The 25,788-nt window shown below is 46.3% G+C and overlaps 1 protein-coding gene across 2 annotated transcripts in view; it reads right to left on the reverse strand.

The window, feature by feature from the left end:
- Window positions 1-673: 673 nt before the first annotated feature.
- LOC133344767 (electrogenic aspartate/glutamate antiporter SLC25A12, mitochondrial-like) overlaps window positions 674-25,788 on the reverse strand; it is a 33,709-nt gene continuing 8,594 nt past the window's right edge. For both annotated transcript variants that reach the window (XM_061554907.1, XM_061554906.1), the window contains 13 exons: window positions 23,446-23,592; window positions 23,090-23,228; window positions 21,953-22,046; window positions 21,469-21,553; window positions 18,638-18,719; window positions 16,378-16,536; window positions 12,794-12,846; window positions 11,297-11,377; window positions 9,145-9,285; window positions 7,366-7,504; window positions 6,877-7,035; window positions 6,110-6,200; window positions 674-5,359 (listed from right to left, as the gene is read on the reverse strand). In XM_061554907.1, the coding sequence (XP_061410891.1) occupies window positions 5,146-5,359; window positions 6,110-6,200; window positions 6,877-7,035; window positions 7,366-7,504; window positions 9,145-9,285; window positions 11,297-11,377; window positions 12,794-12,846; window positions 16,378-16,536; window positions 18,638-18,719; window positions 21,469-21,553; window positions 21,953-22,046; window positions 23,090-23,228; window positions 23,446-23,592 (1,584 nt within the window). In that variant the 3' untranslated portion in view covers window positions 674-5,145. The remainder of the gene's footprint in view (window positions 5,360-6,109; window positions 6,201-6,876; window positions 7,036-7,365; window positions 7,505-9,144; window positions 9,286-11,296; window positions 11,378-12,793; window positions 12,847-16,377; window positions 16,537-18,637; window positions 18,720-21,468; window positions 21,554-21,952; window positions 22,047-23,089; window positions 23,229-23,445; window positions 23,593-25,788) is intronic.

Below are 25,788 nucleotides of genomic sequence, written 5' to 3' on the forward strand. Positions count from 1 at the left end.
TGTAACAAACCAAAGCAAAAAGCTAAAGCATTCTGCCGATTAATGTTACAGGGTGGATTCATGCAGATACCCCACTGATTTCAAACGACCGTCAACTTTTTTACTCAACTGAGTGAATATTGCGAGAGATAACGCCACGTCTTACGGGCAAGTGAAACGATTTAATACGTACAATGAGATTTGTAGACGTACAGAGGCTTTGAGAATACATTCTTTCTCAACAATATATTCCTTTTGTGAGGTATCTATAAATGGATCGCCATTTTTTTTTTCACACACGCGTGTATTGTTGTCATACTAGTTGGTTTGCCCGTCCTAGGACGGAAGCTGTAATATTTACGAAAAAATTGAGCAGAGTATAATTACAACAGTCTGCCTCAGCAGCAGACCATGCTTCCCACCTGACGATGGACGCTTGTGTTGCGCCCGAAACGTCGTTATTTATTTTATACCTACGTGACTTTACCGAAAGAACCAAAGAATATGGATTCCTGCAGTCACGAAAGCTTCAAATCAAGATTCAGAGTATAATTGTATCTTGTGTAAATTTAATGACAGTGAATCTTGCACAAAAGTATGTCATCAAACATTTCACTGCATTTCAATGTAGCACTGTAAATAACTGACCTTCAATTTGTCTCAAGTGCTGAAGAAATAAAGACACCAAATCCACTTTGTTGCTGTGTAGAATTATTTATTAGATTCACTTCCAATAAAGAAACGTCAAACTTAAAGCGAATTTGCGAAAGAAAAATAATTTCCGCTCGACCTTCTGCGTAAGTGTAAAAATCCACCCGCTCATGAATATTAATGAGGGGGGGTGCGGCATGTGGAGTGACGTCACGCGCGTTACACACAGACATTCTTGGCTCATCACAGTAGTGATAGTTTTCACATTTGCTGGAAGTTCTGAGGAATATTGACACAACTAGTCGTTTCCACAAGTGATTAAAATGAGGATTTGCGAAATCACTACTTAGCTGCTTTAACACGTGCGTAACCGCTTCAGGTTTACGCGTGGGGGGGGGGGGTGTTTGTTAAATGTCAGCTTTTGGCTTTGGAAACTCGTGTATCACCTTTATGCCAGCATAGCGCACGGCAGCGATAGAAAAAAACAGGTGAGAGCGACCGACGTTGCTATAGTATCTGTTTACCAAAATACTGGACCTCTGCTGAGTGACAGGGCCATGATTTTTTTTTAACACCACCCACACACCACCACCCACACAGGTGTACATGCACCCCAGGCACTTCCGCAGCTGCATTTTTTATGTTCCTATGAGAAATTAAACTTAAATTTCGATTTAAAGCTTTCGTGACTGCAGGGATTCATCTTCTTGGTTCTGAAACGTCGTGAGAATTATTTTATTATGTTTTATTTTTATTATTTTATTACTTCCCTTCTACGTGACTTTACCGAAAGAACCAAGAAGATGAATCCCTGCAGTCACGAAAGCTTTAAATCGAGAAGATGGAATTAAACTTGTTATGAAATGTAATTGCAAGCCACAATTCCGTGCCTTAAAAGCAATCTGTGAAAGAGCTTCATAGCTCATCGGATTCCTCCAGTTTAAATACATATTGTGATTCTGAAAAGCAAAGGCGCTACCCTGCAATTGCTTGCTCGCACTCCTGCTGGCGAAAGGGCCTCCACTATAGGCAGCCCCTCTCAAGGGTATTGTGGGCTACTTCTCCACGCTTGCTCCCCATGTCTTGGTTGAGGTGGCAGTTCCCACATTTTACCCCACCGCCACCTGTGCCCATTATACTGTTGGGTGGACAGATGAGGGGGGGGGGTTGGAGAATTTAGGAAACTTGCACCATTGTTTTAACTGCGGCTGACGGGACATTGTACCAGCAACCTTCTGTAGTTACATTGTAGTTACAGTGTGATAACCGTAACACAACAGCAGCATTAACTAGTCATTACTGACCATAAAACACACCTAACTCAATCCATAAACTCAGATACACTCCACAATGACGCAAATTATCATTGTGACGTGGATAAAAACAAAACCCTTGCGTCGAATCAGGAGCCATACGTCCTTGCCTATACAAATTAGGCAGTCCATCAGCATTCGTCTAAGCAAGCTTGACTGCTGACACTGCATTCCAAGAGTTCTCGTATTAAACCAATGTTGTTGGGAGGGGAAATAATGCTCCCAGAAGGCAGTGGTGGCTGATGGGATGCGTTAAAAAAATTAGCGGCGTATTGACTGTATTTATTTGATCTCAATCCAGATGCAGAGGCAACGTGGCTTCCTGCACGAGCCCATTTTGTAACACAAAACGGCCAACGGAGATGCCACTTCGGTGCGGAAGCTACAGGTCCTCGGTAATTATCAACGTCTACGTTTTGCCATTCCTATTACGATTCGCCTGGCCCGGCGCAACAATGGCAAATCCCACGCGTCACTGCACTGCATTGGAAATGGCTCCCTCTGACGCAAAACGCACTCAACAATAGCATCCATTCTTCGGAGACAGGGAGAGCACGGAACGCCCCAAAACATGGAGGCAACATCGTAAATAAAACAAAAACCCAGCAACAAGCAACGGTGTACGTGTCAAGACAGCATCACAATCCTCGTAAGGCACAGTGCACTGCTTTGAATGTAATCTTTGGCACTAGGGGAAAATATATATCAGACAAGCCTAACCCAATGACCATATAATTGATTCTGCAACCATGGAAGGATATAGGGTTAACTAAAGGAAGCAACCAATGCTATGCTTCTATGGGAATATGCTTATTTTTTACAACTGAGGGCACCGTCTTAGGTTTAATTGGCAAAAGACATTTTGAACATTTGATCTTCAAAGCAAAATGCTCAAAACGTCCATAAAAAAATATTCAGTGCGTCTCTTTAAATACCAGATTATATGGACACGTTGCAATGTCATCGCCGAACCAGATCCTGCATTGCATTGAGTTGGGAGTCCAATTATATTAGGTGAATAGTTGCAACTGAGCCATTTTAGATATTAATGTAGGGCAGCGGGTGTCACGTGGATTGGTCGGATCCAATTGAATAAGTCTGTACTGAAACATGAAAAAATATACCCACCACTCGCTACATAATTCACTTATTTTTGTCTGTATTTTTGACAACTGTGCTTTAGATGGTCCCAAAGTCAACACAATGGTTTGTGGTGTGTTTTATGATCAAACGTATGAAATGCTAAGCTACCAAAGAGACACGGCACTTCAGCTTGTTTTCATTAGAATGTGCATTTATAAGTTCGTGAGAACAGATCACGTTCGTGACAAAGGAGATCAAATCAGTGAGAAAAGTGGCTTCGCCATACACAACGGATGCTTTAAGGTTAACGCCGCTGTGGACTTTCAAGAGATTCTGGAAGAATGCAGGAGGTACAATAACCATTTATAAAAATGGGAAATGTTTGTTAGGCTGGAATGCCAGCAGCTGAATACTGGGCGAATCATTGTTCAGATAACCCTCCGCAAGGGTTAAAACTGCTTGATATATTTCCATAACGAACCTCAGTGCATTGTTTCCGATGTCAACTGCATTCATAAAGATGCCCATTAAGAACTTGAGGTTACAGAGTGATCACAAACAATAATTTTAACAGAACATTTATATATTGCTTGAAGAAACCTACAAGGTGCTTCCGTGTTTTACATTCAGAACATATTGATTAGATATACCGTGACGAAAAGGAAGACAAAAATCGGAACATTTTAAGATTAAAACACAAACTCTTCAACTGTAAAGATTTTGTAGCAGATGAAATGGACACAACAATAAAACACATTCACTGCAAGCGGCCATGGGCAACGTGAAGCCTTGATCTTCTGCAACCGTGGCTTTGTGAGTTGTTGTACAGCATTCAAGGCAGACGCCACCCATAGAAAATAAAAAATAAACTGAGAAGTACCTTTCTATGCATTAAGATGGAGCAATGAGGCCTACATTTCTTAGTCTCCCAAACCAAGGCAGCTTATAAAGGAACGTCCTTTGGATGGAAAACAAGGCAGCCAGACCTTAACACGCTTGCACTTAGTACGAGCTCACAAGTGCAAGTCTGAACAGCACACACATTTTTACAATTTTCTCCAGCAGGCCTCTGTGGTCCGCGCGTTCTCAAGTGCGTAATGACCCTGTCTTCAGCATACATTTGCAACTTCTGCGCGTCCAGTTTTAAGTGCAACGGACACACAGATGCTGGCGCGCGGGGGGACTCGCAAGCTAAATGAATTTGCCGGAATACATTTTTACTAAAACAATGAAACGGACTCACAATTACATTCAAATTGTGCTGAAATAAAATATCAGCTGCATTGTGTGCAATATTACTGTACGTACCACACTAGGCATTGTTAGACGGAAGTTTCTTCTGCCATGAGTCAAATCACTATTTTGGCTGACCCAATAAAGCCAAGTTGTGCGGTTATTAGACAAAAACACAGCAGCAGAGGATAATTCCATCAATGCCAAGGACAAAACGCGCAAACACACCGACCGGTCTGAGTAGGAAAAAAAAGTTTATAATTTTTTCACATATGGTTACCACTCTGTTTTCTGTTCTCGAGTAAAATACATTCTCATTAGAATTTGAATTGCTTACAAACCTTTACCATCAGAACTTGTGCAAAAAATTAATCCCAGGCTCTTAAAACGACAGCATTCTGCACAGTTAACAGAGGTAAGATCACGATAGCAGATTGCAGAGCGGATCCCAACAGCTGGTCGAATAGATGTGACAGGCATGGGACAGGTTCACCTGTACTCACAAGATAAATCATTCAAGGGTTTTTACTGTAGGTGGAAATATCCACTGATATAAAGTGTCTCAAACAAACGAATGCTCTAGTACATCAAGAATTTCTAGTTGCAATTGGCTGCTGAAATAATTGCATGGCTGGTCACCAAAGATTGACTAAAGATGGATAAACCACCATGGGAACCAGTTGGCAAAGAATGAATGGAAATGTATAACCCACTAACACCATAACTTGGTCATCAAAAACTGAAAATATACGTACTATTCCAACCAGTGAGCAAAGAACAGACGGAAATGTATAACCCACCATTGCAACTGGTGAAACAATTGTTCCACAAACTAATGAGAAGGCTCAGCTGCGCAAATGGAACAGGGCGCCAGCAGCAGCTGCACCTAGGCCTGGGGCACAGCGAGGGGCGCCACCGAAGCCACCGGGCCAGCCGATGTGGGGCCACCACCTCCAGCCGCGCGGAACTTAGGCAGGCAGAGGCCGAACTTGTTCTCGATGCCGGCAAAGGTGGCATGTGCCAGGCGGTAGCCTCCAATGTGGTCGACCCGGTTTGGAGGCAGATCTGCAAGAGGAGACTTGGGTACCGTTTCTGGCCTTCTGCTCGGTCAGGGGCGGGAGGGGGGGACAGAGAGAACATGCGTCAATGGGAGAAATCGGTGACGCGTAGCAGTTCCATCGCTCGCAGGCGGATTAAAGGTGCATGGTAACCAAGGCCTATTTTAATGGCGACAAGTAAAATGCTCGACATGAAACTGATTTTAAAAGGTGAAGGTACAGCCGTGGAATGTATTACCCACTTTACTGTTGACAGAAGGGGCCTCCAATAGATGGAGCCATAGCTAACCCCTCTAGAGGGTATTTGACCTACTCCTCCATGCAGGCCAGGCTTATTGGAAGAGATGGGAGTATCCACACCTGACCGCACCAGATGCGACCTGGCGATCGACTGTGGTGTGCCCATTCATACGGCTGACTTTGGACTGCGTTAAATCTACAAATGGTAAGTAACGAAACAAAAAATGCCAACTTCAATAGCTCTATATCAACTGTGTAACTGTCATAAACGTTGCTCTGTATTTACTAACACTACGCCATACGCTACTTATATGAATACATGACAGAAGCCTATGGTCAAGTGTTAAGCAATTCCTCGTAACAGGCCCTGGTGATAAATCAATGAAACTTCTGACACATCGCAGTTTTTTTTATACAAATGTAAAAAAAAACACACGGGCAAAATACAGCTTGAGGAATTGTGACCCACGAATAAGAGCGGAAGCGCTTCCGCTTAAATAACAGAGTGGGGGTGTCAACGGTGTGCGGGGCCCCGATGGTGCGTCACTGTACCGGCCACCGAAGTCGACGTGAAACCACTGCTGGAGCAGCTCGTACGTGAGGAGAGTGACGCCAAACTGCGGAGACGAGCGGCAGACACGAGCTGCGAGCAACAGTGCGACTTGCGTTAGCAAAGGCGACGGATTAATGCACACTCAGAAGTTTAAACGCGACAATGGGGAGCCAAATTTGTCTTTTCTTTCGAACAGCGCAAGCGACAGCGGCGATAACAAATCACACACGTCTAACAGGGTTCGAGGCTTTCTGCTACGGTGGAAACTGGGCGCAGCGTTCAGGCAAATAATTTAGAGGAAGACCTGGTGGCTCAGAATTCGTCAGAACGTTGAGATGGCACTGCTGAGAATCCTGGGTTTAAATTCAGGCACCCGCCTGTGATTAAACTGTATTATCAAGTCCAGCGAGTCGATCCTCTCAGTTCCATTCACAATGACAGTATATGTATTGAAAAAACCCATCATATTTGGATCTGAACTTAATTTGGCTAAATTCCAGCTCTGACAAGTGTAATAAAGTAGTTCGGTTGTCATGCGACGAATATCAGTCATATGGCAGGGCAATTTTAACCACGCTTATATATATTTTTTACATGAAGAAAAAAAATACACCACGTGCTCTCATGTACTGCAGGCACAAAACGCTGAGCATTTTTGAAGCTTGAGCTGGCGTCCCACGCGCACGAAGCTGCCCTTCAGCAACGCGTTTCAACGCAAGGCGTGTACATTCGCCACGACCTGGTGGGCGGCAGAGTTCATCCGTACCTCCAGCGCCCTTCCATAGGGCCCGAGGGCCCTCCTCGTTCAGGATCTTGCGAAAGCAGTCTATGACGCCGCTGTATGTGGTCTGGCCGGCACGCGCCGCCACTTGCAGACGCGTCTTTATCACGTCGGCCGGAGTGACCAGGGAGGCGGCCGGCATGCCTACAGAGAGAGAGAGAGACTGAGGGCGGCATATGAATTCCGCGGTGGTCGGACGTACCGTCGCGACCGCCTAACATGGAGGGCGCGTCTTAGCAACGGCGGGCCGGTCAAAAGGCCCAACGCAATTTACACCTCTGACAGAAATGTAAACAATATTTTCACGTATGGCCAATGTGTAAAATTATAGCTGCGTGAAACTGGAAAAAAAATCAGTAATATTAAATGGCGGTTCCTAAAAATACAGCGGCCGTTTAAAATGTAACGTGAGTAATGCGTGAGCGGGCCCTTTTTATTGAACGTGGAGCCGCACCCCGACCCGTGCTTGCTGACCTGCGATGGCACCGGCCGTGAGCAGCTGCAGTGGCCCCACATGGCCTTTCTCGTCTGCGAAACTCGACTTGGTGTGCGCATACACCGGGAAGTAGATGGCAGAGAAGGGGATGTCGCGAAGAAAGCACGCCTTGGCACCCTGCATACATGGTGAGGCATCAGTGTGGAAAGAGAGGCAGACGCACGCGATTTGTTCTCCAACGCTGACAAAACCGCAAAAAACTCGCACAGTGTGAAATACAGTGAAGGAAAAATAAATCCACGGTCAAAATTAGGAATCATATTGACTTCGATTACAAATTATCTATGCTTCAAGTTACCAGGCTGGCTGCTGGCTGGGTTCCTCTCCATCCCCAAAATTAACTCTATTGATAGTGGCCGCTGTGGGCCGTTGCCACTGAAACAATATTTGGTAACTGGCTAAACGACATTTTACGCATAATAAATATACATTTCATTAATTTAACATGTAGGCTTTCGCGACCAATATTAGCCACAAGAGGTTTATTTTGGTTAGATCGCGTAAATATAAATTTGTCGTTAAACCTGTGTCGGGTGGTGGCAGGTTTTAACGACACATTTATATTTACGCGATCTAACCTAAAAAACGCTATTATGGACATTGAATTGAAACGGCAGAAGATTTTTGGAAGACGTATAATAATAATAGTGACACCAAAGAGTTGGGAGTAACAAATACAGAAGATTGACACGGTTCATTTAAAACGTAGTCTTACATTTTTAATTCATGCTCGTATTAATGTCAATATTTCGCCACATTCTGTAAAACCTAGAGAACATGAAAAAAAAACCTCACAAACATATGATCTTGCTGCTTTATTATTACGGAAAAAAGTGAGATTTTTGCTCGGAGTACAGGATTGTGAGAAAAGTACGAAAATGACACCTGATTTTTATTTTCCGGTTCCTCTACGAGCCATTTAAAAAAAAATGGCGACTCGTGCACCAATCAAAAAAAGTTAAACCCTCGCGTTCTTTTGCACACACGTGTGCCCTTGCGCGAATGTTCTGACGTTGGTGCCGGGTGACCATGGGCGTTCCACGCTGCGTTCGTGCAGTATAGCACCGCAATCAGGCTGCCATGCTGTGTGCACGTGTGGAAATAAACAAACTTTTGTCTCAGCTTGCAGGGAAACAGTAGTGACCAGCTGTAGTTCTGGTACAGGCATGTACGAAAAACTATTGTTGTGATATCAACACTCAGTATTTTGTTCAAAGTGTTAAAGGTTGTTGGCTATAGTGGTGGTGGGTGACGATCCATCCATTAAAATCAATTCTCACACTCAAGATAATCCTTTACATCACATATGCAAAACTAAATAAAAACCCTTTTGCCAAATAAATAACTTTATCGATACGTCTTCAGGTCGGAAGATATACCGAGGCTTCCACAAGGTCATGCGGGAGGGTGTGTGGCACGGTTTAGCGCCAGCTATCATAGAGTGCGGTCGTGTCGCTACAGTTCTCTGCGGTGAGTACAATGTCTTTAGAAACAACGGCGCTATGCCTCTCGCAATAAAATTAACTCCGAACCCCTTGCACGTTCCGAGATTCAGCAACGCAACAAACGGGACCCACCCCACAACTTGCAGACGTCTCGGAACGGGAAAGGGTTAAGATGTATGCAAATTACAAATTACATGCAAATGTGCTGGGACGAAAAAAACACGTACGTGACAGGCGACACGAACCAGACCCCGAATTGTAACAATTTGTCGAACGACAAGGGGTGGCAGCGGGGGGAGGGGGGTCAATCACCTTATATAGGCCCAGGAAGCCCAGGTCACGCAGCACGTTGAGGGCGCTGACACGCGGGCCCGTTGTGATCTCGCCAGCCACCTGCAGGCGGATCTTGACAATCTCCAGCGGGTTGGTGAAAATGACCTGGGAGCCACCCGCCTGTGCCCACATGGAGGGATTGAGCATCACTGGGCTGCACAAGATCCTCTACGCTTCTCGTTTCGTATGGTAGAGAGCCAAGACGAAAACCTTCGCCCGGTTGCCCCCGTTATTCGTTGATTGTTCAGGCTTTGTGTTTCCCGTCTACACGACAGACGTCGTAACAAAGGCTGGTCGATCTTCCGGTATAAACGAAGATATGGGTGGAAAGATGCCACTCAACCTGGCACCAAGCAGCAGATAATAAAAAATCTCCAAGTTGCATTTTAGTCAAATTTGTAATGGGAACTCTGTTATAAAAAAAGTATATTCCTTTTGTTTCTTTTGCCGATTATGTTGGGAGACAACTTGTACACAAAGTGACATGCTCCTCGTCCTTAAGTAATCGACATCCGAGATAAGCCAGCGGCTTCGAGGTAATGAGCTGAATTTTTCTTAAAAAAGAAACACGTCAAGGCACGGGGCACCATAATTATAACGTGCAACTTTTTCACGAAATTAAAGTACATAAATTTACTTTGGTGGCAGGGACACGCCAACACTTCTGTTTATTGCCTCTCCCCCTCAACGCAGAGTTCATGCGGAGGTCAGAAAATGTAGTGCCTCTCTAAGCAATAACGCACTGCCGACAATGGTGGACTTAGGCGAGGTTTAAGCAAGGTGCTGTGTAACGTGATAACCTGCTCTTAGTTTGCCGCCGAGCGTTGTAATCCGCTCCAAACTACAATGTCCCTCTTCACCGGTGCGCGCCGTTAAAACTACAAAGGAAAATTAACCGCGGGTTTCGGGGGGGGCAGCGACTCAACTTCTTTTTACCAATCCCCAAATACCCCTTGCGCTTAATTAAAAATTAAGCCCGCCCGAGTGGGCTCATCTCGTTGGCAAGTTAAAGGCTGCTTCGAAAACTCTGCCCGAAGGCCTTGTCCGATTGTCATTTCATCCAATGGTCGCACGCACGCGCGTGCGTGGCTACGCTGGGTCAGGTCACCGAACCCACCGATCTGAGTTCAATTCCCACTCACGCTCAATAAGTGGCGAATATTTGAGCTGGTCCTGGGCCTCCCCCATGTCGACTCAGTCTCAAATGAGTACCTGGTGCAAAGTGTAAACATTGCCACTAGGGAGACAAAGGCGGCCGGGTACGGCGCTGGCCACTCACCCCCTCGTGTGCAGTGCCGGCCTTCATAAGTGCCCGCTAACAGCACTTGCCCCAATAGTCTGTTTAGGCTATACAGGGGATCTTTGTCTTCGTTTTGTGTGTTGGGTAACCAGAGGCTGCAGTGGGTGGAAGGTTAGAAGAGGGCAGTTTTGGCCACAGACTTTTGAAAATTATGTCCCTCGCCCGTATCTCGCCGTACCTCGTATGCCCGGCCACCTCTCATTTTCTACCTGCCCTCGAGCGAACTGCTGATGAAACCACAGTGACCCTTGAAGAGTCAGAGGTCATAACCTTGGTCAGCTGATTACAGCCACGAAAAAGGGCACCTTTCAGTCACAGCTCTTTCAACATTTGTCTTTCTATTGTGCAGGTTGTACTAAATGAAGCCTCTGTTTACCTGTGACATTCCCAGCATTGATAAGCCTGCTCTACCAAACCTTACACAGGTTTTCTCATCTTATACAACTTCAAAGTAAATATCAAGCTATCATATAATAAAAAAAAGTACAAAGATAGAATATAAACAAAAACGTTTGTTTCTAAACACTATTGGATTGCGAGCAAAATTACTATTTTCTTTCCCGCAGTATACAAGTTTTTCTTGTGCAACCTTTTCTGAAGCCAAATTTGATGCAATTTTGCTGCATTCGCTTCAGATTTAAGTTGTATTTATGGCTCGGGTACATGAATGCTCGCTTTTTATAAACCTTCTGTGCCTCTGTAAGAATGCCAGTGATTAGGTGAGAGCCAGATTCAGCATCAAGCGAAGGGTGGGGCTGGAAGGTAGGGGGTGGGGGTGGGGGAGAAGAGTGGGGTGTATAGGTCACGAAGGGGGTGACACCCAATACTCACACAGCCCCCGGCGATGATTTCTCCAATCAAAGGGATGGAGTTGTCCCTCTTCGTGAATTTATCCCTTATTAAATCATTCATCTGAAAGAAACGCCCAGCCGGTGACTTGTATTGCAACTCACCAACAGAAGCACGCACAGGCTCACAACTTCACCAACAGCAACCCTAGTCCCCTTTCTTTAATCAATATATTTTTTTTACATTTTCAAAAGCATATTAAAAAAACATTTTTTATCCCAACTGCACTATTGGTGTCATATCATGAGATGAAGTATCTCTTCACAACACTCACAGAACATACAAAACCTTTGTTTTAGAGAAAGGGCCACATAAGTAGATATCACAGAACTGCCTCTGATTATCCCATAGTGTGACCTGTGTTTTCCAACAGTGGGGGGAGCCAGCACTTTCCCACTCACTCCACCACCGAGTAATTATTCGTCACATGGCAGCCAAACTGATATTCTTAATTCGCATAACTTGGCCAACTTAATTGCAGAATAAAACTTATTGTGATTTTTTTTTCACTGTTATTAGTGACAAACTGAGACCATCAACCGACTACACTCGAGAACCCAGTTTAATCAGAGGCGGCTGCCCAAATTCAAACCTAGGCTTCTCGGTGTTACCAGCTGTGAGCCATCTGGCCCACCTAAATGAATGCTCTTTTAACAGTCACTACAACTATATGAGAAAGGCCATATAAATGACACGGAATAAGTGGGGTCACAGGTCAGATAGAAGGCCCTCTGCATCCCTGATGGAGGTCTTTAAGAGTCCAACGTGACACATCCAGGTTGTGATTTTATTCAACTTTTGCCAACTTTTCTGTTACCGAAACAAACGCACGCAAGCAGTAAAACGCACAACACCTATCCATTTGTGAATAAGGCACAACACGTCCTGGCCAAGGGTGTGTTTCTCATTACAAAAAGAAAAACGTGAAAATATGTTCAGGGCAAAGGAGGTAACGTCCCGGTGGATTTCCTTCGACACTCCTCGTTACGAGCCGCAAGCCCACAGGCTCCTCCCCAGCAGATCCGTCTGCTCGCTCGCTCACTCTCCCCAAGCCTGCTCAGACGCTGCCTGATGTGCGTCCAACACCGCGAGCTCCCGTCGTGCCCAAAGGTGGGTTCACGCCGACTCAAAACGATGCACACGTCTAACATAGTGCAGATTTTCACGTGAAAAAAAGCAACGTGCAATTTCATGTTCAAAAATAAACTTTGACATAATGAGTTTTTAGCCGCGTGAGCCAATAAACTAATTCAGTCCGTAAGCTAGATTAATGAAATTCTGATTTATTTTCTTTTTTTCAATTTTAATCTACAAATTGACGTAATTAATGTACGTTCTAGCCAGAAACCCAAGGGAAATTACACAGCAACTAAGATTTCATTATCCGGCGAGGAACGTTATGGAACGCAGCGTGACCTCGGCCACTGTTAATTTAAACAACAGCAATGATTTCTTTCTCCATTTAACTGTGCCACTTACAGTAAGCTTGATGGCCTTTTCTGGAGCCACTCCAAGGAGCTGAGGAATGAGACCTGAAAGGGGGGGGAGAGAGAGAGAAACACGCGGAAGCAGAGTCAGCCGCGGCGTCACGCCGAACGCGAGCGCACGCTCAAAAGCATGCGCACGAAACCACAGGCACTCCGCGAAAAAGGTCAATCAGCCGCACAAAGTCAGGAGGTTTCATTATATAATGCACACCCACACAATCACAATAAATCGTGAAATAAAATATGCACGCACATTGCTTTGAAGATGAGATGGTAGTTATACTTCTGTTTCAACAACAACAACAAAGTTTGCTCCTGGATATGCAATTGCTCACGTTGTAACACGGCCCATTGCTTTTGATCACGTTTTATAGAGCTATGACTCAAGTAAGCAAAGAAGGCTGCAAAGTTGGGCCAAGGATACAGACAAGTTTACTGGAAGAAAATCACGTTGTTTGAGGGACACAACTGGATACACACAAGGGTGTACGAACAATCTAAGGAAATAATCATCGGCGAACCAGAATATAAATTGTGAAGTAACGAGGCAAATGGAAGCAGGATGAAGTGCATTTAGAAATGTGCCTAAAGAACAACTTTTCAATCAGTGCATATGAGATACCATGAGAGAGATCCGACACGTGGATGAGACACGTACAGAAAATGGGAGAAAAAAAAATATGGAAAAAAGTGCATATGAGACACCATGAGAGAGATCCGACACGTGGATGAGACACATACAGAAAATGGGAGAAAAAAAAATATGGAAAAAAGTGAAAAAAGATTCAGCTTGGGCAGGACACACGGTTAAGAATGACATCTGATGGATGAAACTGATGACAAATGGGCAGATAAAGGGAAGAGCACGTGCCCAAGAGGATGATCACCGGGATAATGGAAGTGATGAGATCAACTCTTGTAGTACAAGAGCGAGACGGATTGTGGCATCACAGGACCAAGAATAATGTTGGAGATGCTGAGGCTTTCATCGAGCATTGCATAGAGCACGGCTGATCATAATGATTGACTAATGCACATCTAAGCTTTTTCGTGTGTATAAAGCTGTCCAACTATATTCTTTATTCTGTGGTTCTTTCGGTAAAGTCACGCATCTAGAAAAATAACAATTAAAATAAAGTGAATAAATAAAAAATAATCCTGTCTAACTACTTATGCTCAACGCACTATAAATGCTGCACAAGCAACTTTTAAGTAAACCAAAAAAATCCACAACGACTGAAAATGTGCAGTGTGCGGAATTGGCCCGGCACGGCTGTCCATCAGCAGGGACACAGGGGGAACGCGTGCGACTGGCAGGTGAAAACAGAGCACGCACGCATGTCCGCTCGCCCGCGAGAAATAGCGCACATTTTTCCTTCTCCCCAGAGAGGCGCTCCAGCGTGTTTGGCCCTCGTCACGGCTCTCTGGCGCACAACGGCCGCCGGTAAGTGGCGAGGTGAGTGGGCAGCGACCCACGGCCGAGCCCTCAGGACGTAGCTGTCCGTCAAATGCTCGGCACGCCACGGCCACAGTGGCCCTTCAAACTGCAGTCCGCCGCGTGGGCGCCGTGCTACTCTGGAGCTGCGCCCGGCACGCTCACCAATTCCACGGCTCCAGCTGTTTAAAGCGAGCGGGCAATTTATTTCGACTTTCCGAATTTAATATCGTAATCGGCAATGGTCAATACACTGCTGGATGAAGGCTTCCCCAAGCCGGCACCATCTCTCGTCGTCCTACGATGACACGAATCTGCCTAGTACCCACATGCGAGCTGATTTCATCACACGAATTCCCGACTTGTTAAATTCCCAGGTTGCCGCTCAAACATTATTCTTGACCATCAGTCAACACCCCTTGTAGCAACGTGCCCTACCCAAGCCCACTTACTTTTCTGAACAGTTAGCATGATATTCTGGGTTCTTTCGGTAAAGTCACGTAGAAGGGAAATACAATTTTTATTGTTTAATTATTTTACTATTTCCCTTCAAGAATATTAATCCCTGCAGTCACGAAAGCTTTAAATCGAAAGTTAGCATGATGTCACTAACGTGTTCATAAATCCATGGTTCTCTCTTCCGTCTCTTAGTGTAATTCCAAGCATGGATTTCACCATGCCATAGATAACATCGGCGGCATGTGATATGTAAATCGGTCCTGGGGTCTCTCCCCTTGACAAACACCCACTGACCAGCGTGGTGAAGTATGGTCAAAGAAGCGCCATGACCAACATATCGTGGGGAGGCCTTCATCCAGCAACGGATTGACAGAGAGATGTAAGTATATTTTAAATGTGGGTTAATCTCATGATGGATGTCTAATTAAAATACGCTTACATGCACGCAAATAGCATTTAAATCCCGTCATAAACCACATCACCATCATGTGAACGCGTCCTTCTTCAGCGCAAATGCTATTGGCAGGCGGATGAGTTCACAGGTACATGCACGGAGCACACCCACATCCTGCGCGTGACGGGGACTCGCGAAGGCATGGACAAGGCTGTGGCAGCAGGTGGCAGTAGGTGGCAGTGTCACCACTCGAAGCTACAATTGCCACCCAATTCCACATCGGCAAATGGTCAGGTGTGCCCCCTAAGCAGTTCGGCTTGTCGAGACCATTTGATGGATACGACTGTTCCCGGCGTTTTTAGCCACAGGTACATGCATGACCAAACCACAGAGGAAGCACTCCATCTCAGCATACCTCGAAAGTTAAGCAGGATAGTGCTTGAATAGGCTAGTGCAAGACTACGTTGGGGGCAACAGAGAACACAATGTGACAAAGTCATAATCAGAAAAAAACTATTTCCACTGGAGGAATCCTATGAGCCATGAAGCTCTTTTTCAGTCCAGTAGGGGCGGATCAGAATGTTACAACAAACAACACCAAAAAAAAGAATAGCAGTGCAAAATATAGAAACGGTAAACAAGTCACTAAAAATAAAGTATATACAGTAGAAATTACATAAGTCAGTTGAGTATGCTCCCACATCTGTGCTCCCTGTGGTGCAGTAGATGGCGTGCTGCTCTATGAACACAGTGAGCTGAGTTTGATACCCATCCATGGCTGACATCAAAGGTGAATTATAGCTGAACCAATCCTGGGCCCCGCCGCTCCCTTCACCAACCCACACTGAAGTATGCTCAATGAACCATCATTACCCGCAAGGCGTGAGGAAGCACTCATTCAGCAGCGGATTGGCAAATCGGCTGTATGTGTATACGTGCACAAGCGAGTGGCGTGTGCCGAGGAGTGTGGGGAGTGGTGGTGCAGTGGTTAACGCATTGCGCTACAAACCTGCTGAATTTGATTCCGGCTCAAAGCCAAAATCAGTCACAAAATATCAATAACGGTGCTGGCCCTCCCCCCCTAGGTCATCTCAACCTTAAATTAGTACCCGGTGCGGTGTGTAAACATCACCACTGGGGAAATAAAGCTTGGCCGGGCATGGTGCTATCCACATCAACCCCCTCGTGTGCCGTGTTGGTCTTCACCGGTGCTAGCAAACGGCACTTGCCGCAGCAGTCTTGTAAGGACCACGCTGGGCGACCTTTGCCTTTGTGCGAGTGCACCCACCTCGGTAGAGGCCGAAGACGCCCTCGTAGCGCACCACCTTCTTGAAGCAGTCAAAGCTGTTCTTGTACATGAGCTCGCCCACGAAGGAGCCGGTCGAGCGCTGATTCTGCATGCGCGTCTTCACCAGGTCGATGGGGTACACGGCCGTGGCGCCCACCGCTACAAGACGGGCACACGGGCGCCCCCCGCACACCGCGTCACATACACAGGCACACAGGCACAGGCACCGCGCTTCACGTAGCACGTCAAGCGCACACCCCACGCTGTGTGTACGACCGTCACGCTATGTGCGTACACGTGTCACACACGTCAACACACCAAATGTGCAAACCGCTGTTTAATAGTAGGCTCATGGCGAGTGAATTGCAGTCAAATAATTCATGAATCCAAACGTGTACTGGAAGTACAGCAAAGCACACAAACGAGACGATACAATTGTGAAATGCAATTACGAAGGTACGAGAAAAAGAATCGTCATATTGTGAATAATTGTATTGACAACTTTACCATGTACACATCGCACTCCATGTACATGTGTAGTGACATGGAACGGGTCACTACGTAGCATAGCGCGGGTTACTGGAGAAGGGGATCTGCAGTTGCAGCAGCCCTGTCTGTCAGCAGGTCACGTGACAAGTCAGAGAGAGGGATGTAGGGGAAAGGTGATAGAGGGGGCACGTGAGGGAAGCCCGGGAACCCGCTAGTAAGTTCTAGAAAGGGGCGTGGCCAGGGCGGAGCGAGGCCACGCTGGGAGGCTAAAAGGGGACCCCGAGCAAAGGCTCGGGGCTGTCGTTTGGAGTGGGATCCCCTCGCCGTGCTGCTGGAGTCTTCGTCGCCATCTACGTCTTCACCTTCTCGGCATCGTCAGTCAGGCGGTTGTCCTGACTGAGAGCTGTAGTTACCCCTTGTGAGCTGTGAAGGCTGATAATAGAGTGCGTTCTACTCCTAGTGTCTCTGAATGCGTCACTACACATACAATAAACAAGCCACCCAATGTGCACACATCAAAAGTCACACCATGTACACACCCTCTACAAGCCACACAATGCACACACCCCACACAAACCACATTATGTACACACCCACCAACAGCCACACCATGTATCCATGACACGGTCCCACCAGGTACACACCCCCGCACAGTCCACGCCATGTATACATCACATACACGTCGTTCCAAGTAACCCACATACACACGCGCACATCCTCAGCACGCCACTATAAACTATTTTTTATTTTACCATGTAAGGCCCACCAAGCTATATAGTTATTTTTCAGAAGCGACCTGGCCACAAATGATAGCCCAATGAAGTGGCTTATCGTGTCGATATTTCTAGCAGGTAAATACTCGAGATGATCGAATTGACGACCTCCTGTATACCAGGCGAGGCAGTTAACATCTTTCCACTGGAGCATTCCGCGTACACACCCCATGACACATGCCCCCACATCACACAAAGCACCAAAATAACAAGGATTTGAAGAGGATTAAAAATTACAACCAAAATGACAGCGAATCGAGGTGCTAAGCGAGAGATGAACAAGACAACAGTCATCATCAAGTGACATCAAATAAAAAACAATCTAAATAGCTTTCATTTTATTTGTCATCGATATGTGCAGGCATGCAATGCGTGTGTGGGCACACACATATCTTTATACAGTACATCTAAAAATGCACCATAACAAGCAAAGCAAGATAATTTCAGTAACTCGACCTGAAACTATATATTCACGAGCCAAGAGTCCAAACTCCCAGGCGCATTCTGAACGACTTGTCTGGCTCTCAGGACCGTGCCAGATACAACAATGACCCTTTGGATGGAGCGAGCCGATGCACAGAGGGGTAACTGTAAGGACATCATTGTGGCACTGTGGGCCAAGACTGGCTGGAGCCAAGGATACTAGACGCGTAGTGACAGACGCACTCGAGTCAAATAAATAAATAAGTTGAAATGACCGCGGAGGGGGAAAAAACGCCCCACGTAACGAAACACGACGCTTGTCACGATGGCAGCTCGCGTGGGCGATCGTGTTTGCCGCCGCGCCGAGACGCGGCGGCCACGCATGTGGCGTCGTCCGTAAGCGGCGCAGCTCCGCGCAATAAAACGTGGAAAAATAAATCACGCGAGCGGTTGCGAGCTCCGCTATAACGTGCGCGTGCTCCACGGCGTTGTGTTGATGAAATGCGATATACCCCGTGTTTGTCTTTATCTTTGAATGAATGCGTGGCGAGTGGCAATTGAAGTTCCCATCTCACCTCCGGCAATTGAGCCCAGACCAAATCTGTAGGCAGATTCGGCCACTTGGATGAGAATGGGTCTTGACTTGTCTGAGGCTTGCTAGCAAAGCATCGTGGGATTAAAAGAATGTTACTTAAAATCAAATACGGTATTAATAACAAACAAAACCATAGTACATATGCACGTACAGTCTTTTATCAAACCACTGCTGGGTTCGTGCCTCTCCACGCCATGCGGGTCGTGGGGGCTGTTTGCCCATACTTCACCACACTGGTGGTCAGCGTGGGTTGGTGAAGGCAGGGAGCATAGATGTGGGAGCGAAGAAGTACAATACAAACATTGATTTAGCGGCAATGCCCTCTGCATCCTACCACATATTCCCGTCGCAGCCGATAACATATTTTTTATAACATGGTGGTCACCCATCCCAAACGCGAATTTGCTCATCTTGCGAGATACGACAAAATCAGGTGCTTACCAGCTTAGTTCATAGGGTAGGAAAATCTCCCGGGGCTGTATAATGGACTTGAATATAAAACAATTAAATTCCACACTACATAGCTTTCTGTGAAATAAACAAATGGGATAAAACCCTTCCCAAACAACACGTTTACAAAGCAAGGTGGGAGGGGGGCAGGTACACAAAACTAAGTGACCACTACAAAAAAAACAACAGTGCAACCTCTCCCTAGCTAGAGGGCATTGGTTTTATATCCCCAAGGACCCTTTATCCTAACCCAGTCCAGCAGTTAATGTGGCCACTGTAAACTTTTTAACTGCCTGGCGACTCCACGTAAAAGCGAGCGGGATTACGCACGCGGCCCCGTGAGCACACCTGCCCTACAGGAATGCAGGTCCCCTTTGCACGGAGAAAGAGGGCAGGTAAGCTCCTCTGCCACGCAGCCTGTAATCCTCCCAGTTTGCCCGGGGGTGGGGGGCGCGGTTGTGGGGGTGGAGGGTGGCCAAGCGGAGGAGGGGGCATCAGAGCGGTTTTTGGTGTTGTGGGCGGTAGGCAGGGTTAGTTCGTGGAGAGGAGCAGCCAAATAACAAAAATAGATTGAGTTCAAACGCGCACAGGTTTTACTGTGGGAACACGGCCCTGCAGGGATGAAACGCGAAGGGATGGCCCACCCAACAGATGTCTGGAGGCCTTTCAGCCTTTGTTTCAGGAAGTGCCGGTATACACCTCCACACACACACACATACCCTGCCAGATCAGCAGGTTTAGCCTGGAGCATAAACTGGAAAATGTCTGTTTGGGCAAAACACGTGCCTCTACCCAGCCCAATAAGTTGCAACGATCGTTTGACCACTTAACATGCATCGACAAATAGCGATCCTCTACAAACGTAATGAGGAATTAGTACTCAAGAGCTCGTATGCATAAAACATGTTACAATGCACTGCGCTCTGAACTCGCCCACCTGCGCTTGATTCCTGGCCAAGGCTAACATCAACGATGAATGATATCGTAAGCAATCATGGCCCCTCCTCGCTCTCTTCACGCTCCACCACCCCGCACTGACCAACACGGTGAAGTACGGTCAAATAACCCCCACAAATCGCATGGCATGGGGAGGCCGTCATTCAGTAGCGGAGTGACAAAAGGGCTGTCCATGTACTACCGCACTGCTGTCATTTAAGAGGTGTGCACATTTATTTTTTCCTGAAGAGACCATAATAGACATATCAAAGCGGAAACCGCCGATGTGTATTATTCTGAACGCAGCGTTGAGCGGTTGTCTCTAGATGGTCACATTTTCACCTGTGGCAGCTTCACACAAACGCACCGCACAGGTGCGGCCCTTTTGAAATCGCGACATTCCAGCTGCGTTAGCGGAGAGGTGCACCCACCCAGCCCGACAAAATAGCGTTCCAAATAAAGTAGACGTCACCTGTGACCAAATCACCCAGAATGCACCAGATCTCATGAGAACTCAGAAGCTAAGCTGTTCTGAGCCTGGTATGGGTGACCACCATGCATAACCAGGTTGTTATAGGGCGTGTGGCTACACGGTGCACAGCAGATGGCAGTGCAGTAAAATCCATTGTTGTAACGTATGTACTTCTACGCTCCCCACCTTTACAAGGCCGCACTGACCAGCATGGTGAAGTATGGTCAACTAACCCCCACGAACTGCACGACATGGGAAGGCCCTCATCAAGCAGTGGAATGGCACAAAGTTTGTACGTGATGTGCAACCCGCATTCTCCCTTCGAATCCAAATTCGAGGAAACAGTGAGCCAACATAAATGTGTGATGACAGTTAAGACACCAAATAAACCCGAGAAAAGCATGTCAGCACACAGCAACACTTGAGCCCTCTCTCTTTGAGCACTGGGGCGGTGTGTATTTACGGCCACCAGTGGTCACTATTCAAACCCCCTTGTGTACAGCAGTTTCCAGTGGACCATTAATAACAAAAATGACCACCTCATGCCAGCGGGTTTTTGTTCAGCCTTTTGTCAAACAGCCAAAGAGTAATGTGGCAGATTGTCAGATGCAGACCTCCCGCATGGCGCACCTACAATTGAGCATCACCTCATGCCTTGGGGGGGGGGGGGGTCAACATTTCTCCAAAATTTATGGGCAGACCTCTAACATTTTGGATTCGCACACCCACCAATGTTAGGGTCTGAGTGGGTCTATGGTTACCAGCAATCAATGGACCCAGCGGCTGATCCTGGAATGCCCGGGTATAATGAGTCTGTCTGTAGCTCATCCACCTGCCTCCCCGCACTATCAGGACCACTGTTGTATGAAGGATAAGCTGCACCTTGTTTGCACTGCAGGGGAAAGATGCTTTAAACAAATAAGATGTAGGTGGAGAGGCGAAGTGTCCTTTACCTGCCGCTGGGCTTCAGCCAAGTTATAAGGCATGGCACCGTCCTGGAGGGGAGCTATCCTCTCTATGTCTGCCAGGGTCACTCGACTGCACACACCGGCACAGCAAACAGCAAGCGGTACAGCAGCGAGCGGTACTACTACAACGACGGCAAAGTTTGTCACCGTTTTTTTTTATCACGGTTGCTGAGCACAGGTCCCAAGGCCCAAAATGCCATACGGCCAGCAACATTTAGCACAATTGAAGGGGGTGGGGGGGGGGGGGGGCAAAAAAAAAAGTCAATGCATTTCTTGAATTCAGCGAGGTTATTAAAATAACTGGGAAAAAGAGAGACAATGGGAGGACATTTCAAATTAGAGCAGTGCGATGAAAGAAGCAGTAAAAGGAGTGCCTTGACCTGCGGCATTGGTGGTTGAACACAGCGTGCTCATGAAAATAAAACAAGAGGTTTCGGCAACGACGAGGGATTTGGCCGATTAAACTGACCCCGTTGGCTCGAAGAGATCAGACAGCTGGAACAGGATGTCCACTTCCATCGGAGTCACTTGGCCGAACCTCTGAGCTGCCAGCACGAACTCCTCTGTGAAGAAAAGTATACGGGTTGCATTCAACATTGAACGTAGAGAGAAATGGCACCAGATAGTACCTAAAACCATGCCCCTTTCTTTGTTTGAAAATTGTATTCGGTTTATGGCTAGTATCAAAGGCAAACAACAACAGCTTAAGCAGCAAAGTCGACGAGTGCAAAGTATGTAATGGCACGGGCCAAACTGGACTATCAAATGTTAAGCAGTGTGGTCTCACATATCACTGCTGTGTGCGAGTGATAACAATGATCACTGCACTAGGAGTATTCTTCAGTCACACTCGGCGAGAAGAAGGAAAACACACTCCCGGTCAGTGATGCTCTCGCATGTAAATTATACCGCTAGATTTTTCAGCTCAAAAGTGTAACATGCTTGCTTAAGATGTAAAAAATAATACCACCTGACGAAACCTATAACTCTACGACAATAACAGATATCAGCAAACGTTTCCTTCTATATAAGCAATTTAAGGACATTTCACATTAACGGACTCTTTTAACACCACCGAATTTTTTAAAATAACCACTATATGAAGCGTCCGCTAGGCATACGATACACCGATTCACTGAATAAAAATCGATTCTTATGCCCACGATACGTCCCATCAAATTGCGCACTTAAAAGAGACGATTGTTTTCGATTCGTAGACGTTATAAGCATTTGGTGCACGTGACCTCCCCAGCCAAGGCCCGAACAGGCCCGAGAAGATGCCCACTGCAAATATGCTAGACGGATTTTATTTTACATCAAACGACCGCGAGATATGGCAACAGCTTGGGGAATGCCTTTGTTAGAGAAGCGGATAAACCACCGCCGAGGTTTACGAGGGTGACCTCTGGAGCCACTACTTTCAATTAAATTATAAATAAATTTAATCGGTTCATTAATCGAATCAAACTTCTAATGATGACGGTTGACGAAATTGTCAATCGGGCATAATCATTAATACCCCGTGTGCACTGCACCGTTTGTTATTCATATCTCGAGACGGGGCGAATAAAGTTTCCGTGACTTTTTGATGCACCGGACGAGCTACCTTTGGTGACGCCGACGCCCTTGCGCGATGCACCCAGCGTGCTGTAGATCTTGCGCATCAGCTCCATGTTGTTGAGAAGCGAGTTGAAGGCATTGAAGTAAGAGAAGCTCACCTGGTGAGTTTTGCTGCCTCCCGCTGCCTGCGCACCCACATGGAGAACGAGCGCCGTCGATTCAACGCACGTACGACATGCATTAGAAAATACCAACAGCTTAAAAAAAAAGGGTGCAAGCTCAGTATAAGGCTCGTTACAGAAACGGGATTAATTTTGTTTTCCCAGCGGGAAGCTTACAGTTGTGAAATTGACCAATTGGAATTTTTACGAAGGCGCCTAGGGCGCTCGGAGAACTACTCACCGACACGAGGTTCTCCTTCACGAACGGCGACAGCATGTGCAGACGGATGGTGAGCATGATGTCGTTGAAGGCCAGCGCTGGAATCGTACCGGACTTGTTAACGTCCTTCAGGGCGAAGGCCTGCCGAGCATGTTCCAGTTGCAGCTCCTGCCAATCCACGTACATACCCACACACAAAGACAAAGATCCCCCCCCCGGTTAGTCATAATGACTCGAGCTGGGATGATCGCTCCATCAGGTCAATTAATCGACTTGAAATTATAACAGCCACTCTATTTTGTGGCGGTGACATCACCACAGCACTTGTGCCAGGCGAGGTGCAATTTGAGGCCACGTGAAGTGTTGAAGGCTCGCTGGCAGGTCATGGGCAAACGCAAGCGTTATGCGTTGACTGACTGAGATGATTGACAGATGCACTGTGCCAATTCGCTGCGTTTTGGTTGCCCAGCGCTCTGCTCCTCCGTTGTTGGAGGGCGACTACCTCCAACTGCCCACTAGCGTCCTTCATGAGCCTCCTCCACACAAAGACGAATCTTGACATTGAAGATACCTATCATTGACAAGCTCCATATCCTCCTGTACCTGATCAGCCCAGCTCTTCTCTTGCCAATGCACTGCACATTTAGCCATTTCTATTCAACCAAACAGAAGATTTTGATTATGTGGTGGCTGAGCATGAGGGCTACATCCTGGAACTCGCAGCTTCCCAAACCTCGTTGGCAAACTCCCACGCCTCCTTCATCCTTTTATTCAGAAAAAGAGCCACTCCTTGTTGTTTGACAGTGCCCTGCCGCGAGTGGAGGACTGTCCACCCCTCGTAGTAAATGGAGGCAGAACCGGTCTACTGGGCCTCCTATATTTCAGAGCTTTAGTCGGTACCCGTCGAGATCCTGATAGAGGAATGGCAGCCTCTCCTCCACAGTGAGTGTTCAGCCATGTCACATGGCAGCCACAGTGGTTTCCTGCTGTTTCTCGAAGAACACTGAGGGGAGGGGACCACCCTCCTGACAGGGTGTGGCACGCACACACACACACACGTATATATATATACATACACCTGTACTTGAACTCACATTATAACAGCTGCACATGCTCAAACCATGTTCTCAGAAATTAACCACATAAAAGATCATGCAAGAACTATAAAATAAAAATGTATATTCGATAAACTAGAATGACAAAAAAATATATTCTATGCCACATCAAACAGTCGTCAATGATAAGCCCCGAGTATTTGAGTCCATGTTTAACTATTACATTTCGGCCAAAAGGAATAATCTCCTGCCTTCTAATTTCTGGGGTTATTAGTAATTATAATAAATGTTGTATTATACAATACATATTAGAGCCACATGCTGATTATTACATGAATTGCACGACCGTCCCATTGCAGTTACGCAAATACATCTGCAAAGGACCACAACGATGCGTCATCAATACTCCCAGCAACGGCGGTGGGGCCAAAGAGAAAAGCCCAAAGTACAAGGGCCATTACAATTCCACAAGGCACGCTCAGACTGCTTCATTACATTTTGCTTTCTTCATTTATTTATGTATTACTGTACCTATAAACCAATCAATGACATTTGGCTGTAAAGAACACACACTTTGCAAATGCACTGTGCCTAAAAAGGTTTATGTTACCTTGTAACAAAACACATTTGCAGTGCACGGAAACGTTTCCAATTGGAGAGATCCACAAGAAATGAATGGTTGTCGGTGTCTTGTAATAATTTGACCAACTATGTAATAACTGACTATTATGCCTCGTGAAATCAACGAATTCCCATTGTTTCCATGTTGTACAAGGTAGAAGCGAAGTGCCTAAAAATAAAACTTAAATTTGCCACTGTGGTTCAAATAAGTGCGCAGCCAAAACCTGCAGCAGTTGACTTCCCGATTAATTCATGTCCAGAGATGCCTTATGTTTACCCACGGTAGTCTCAAGACTACTGTCTTTGACTAGAGTCCAAATCATCAATTTTAACGTAATTAATTTCATTGCGCTTACTGCCAGTTAAATAAAAAGGGCAATTTCCTTAAAAACGTAAAGTGTGGTGGCAGAGTGAACAAAAAAAAGGAGGCTAGGGCTGAGGGTGTGCAAGAGAATTGAAACACGCTGCTGTAGAGAAACACGTAGTCTCGGTAGTAACGGCTGCCAAATGCTTTCGCTCGTTCTGCTGAGAGCTTTTCGCGGCGCGTGCTAATTTCGCACCATTGCGGGAAAAAAGGCAACTCGCGGCCGATTACGTAACACTGAATGAATTATTTTTGTACAAAATCATATGACCGCGTTTTCTGCTGCATTGTAAAAAGAAAAGCAAAACATCAACTCGATTTTTA

The sequence above is a fragment of the Lethenteron reissneri genome, chromosome 20 (assembly GCF_015708825.2).
Source record: "Lethenteron reissneri isolate LAM-NWPU_2019-01 chromosome 20, ASM1570882v1, whole genome shotgun sequence".
In the NCBI taxonomy this organism is placed as follows: Eukaryota; Metazoa; Chordata; class Hyperoartia; order Petromyzontiformes; family Petromyzontidae; genus Lethenteron; species Lethenteron reissneri.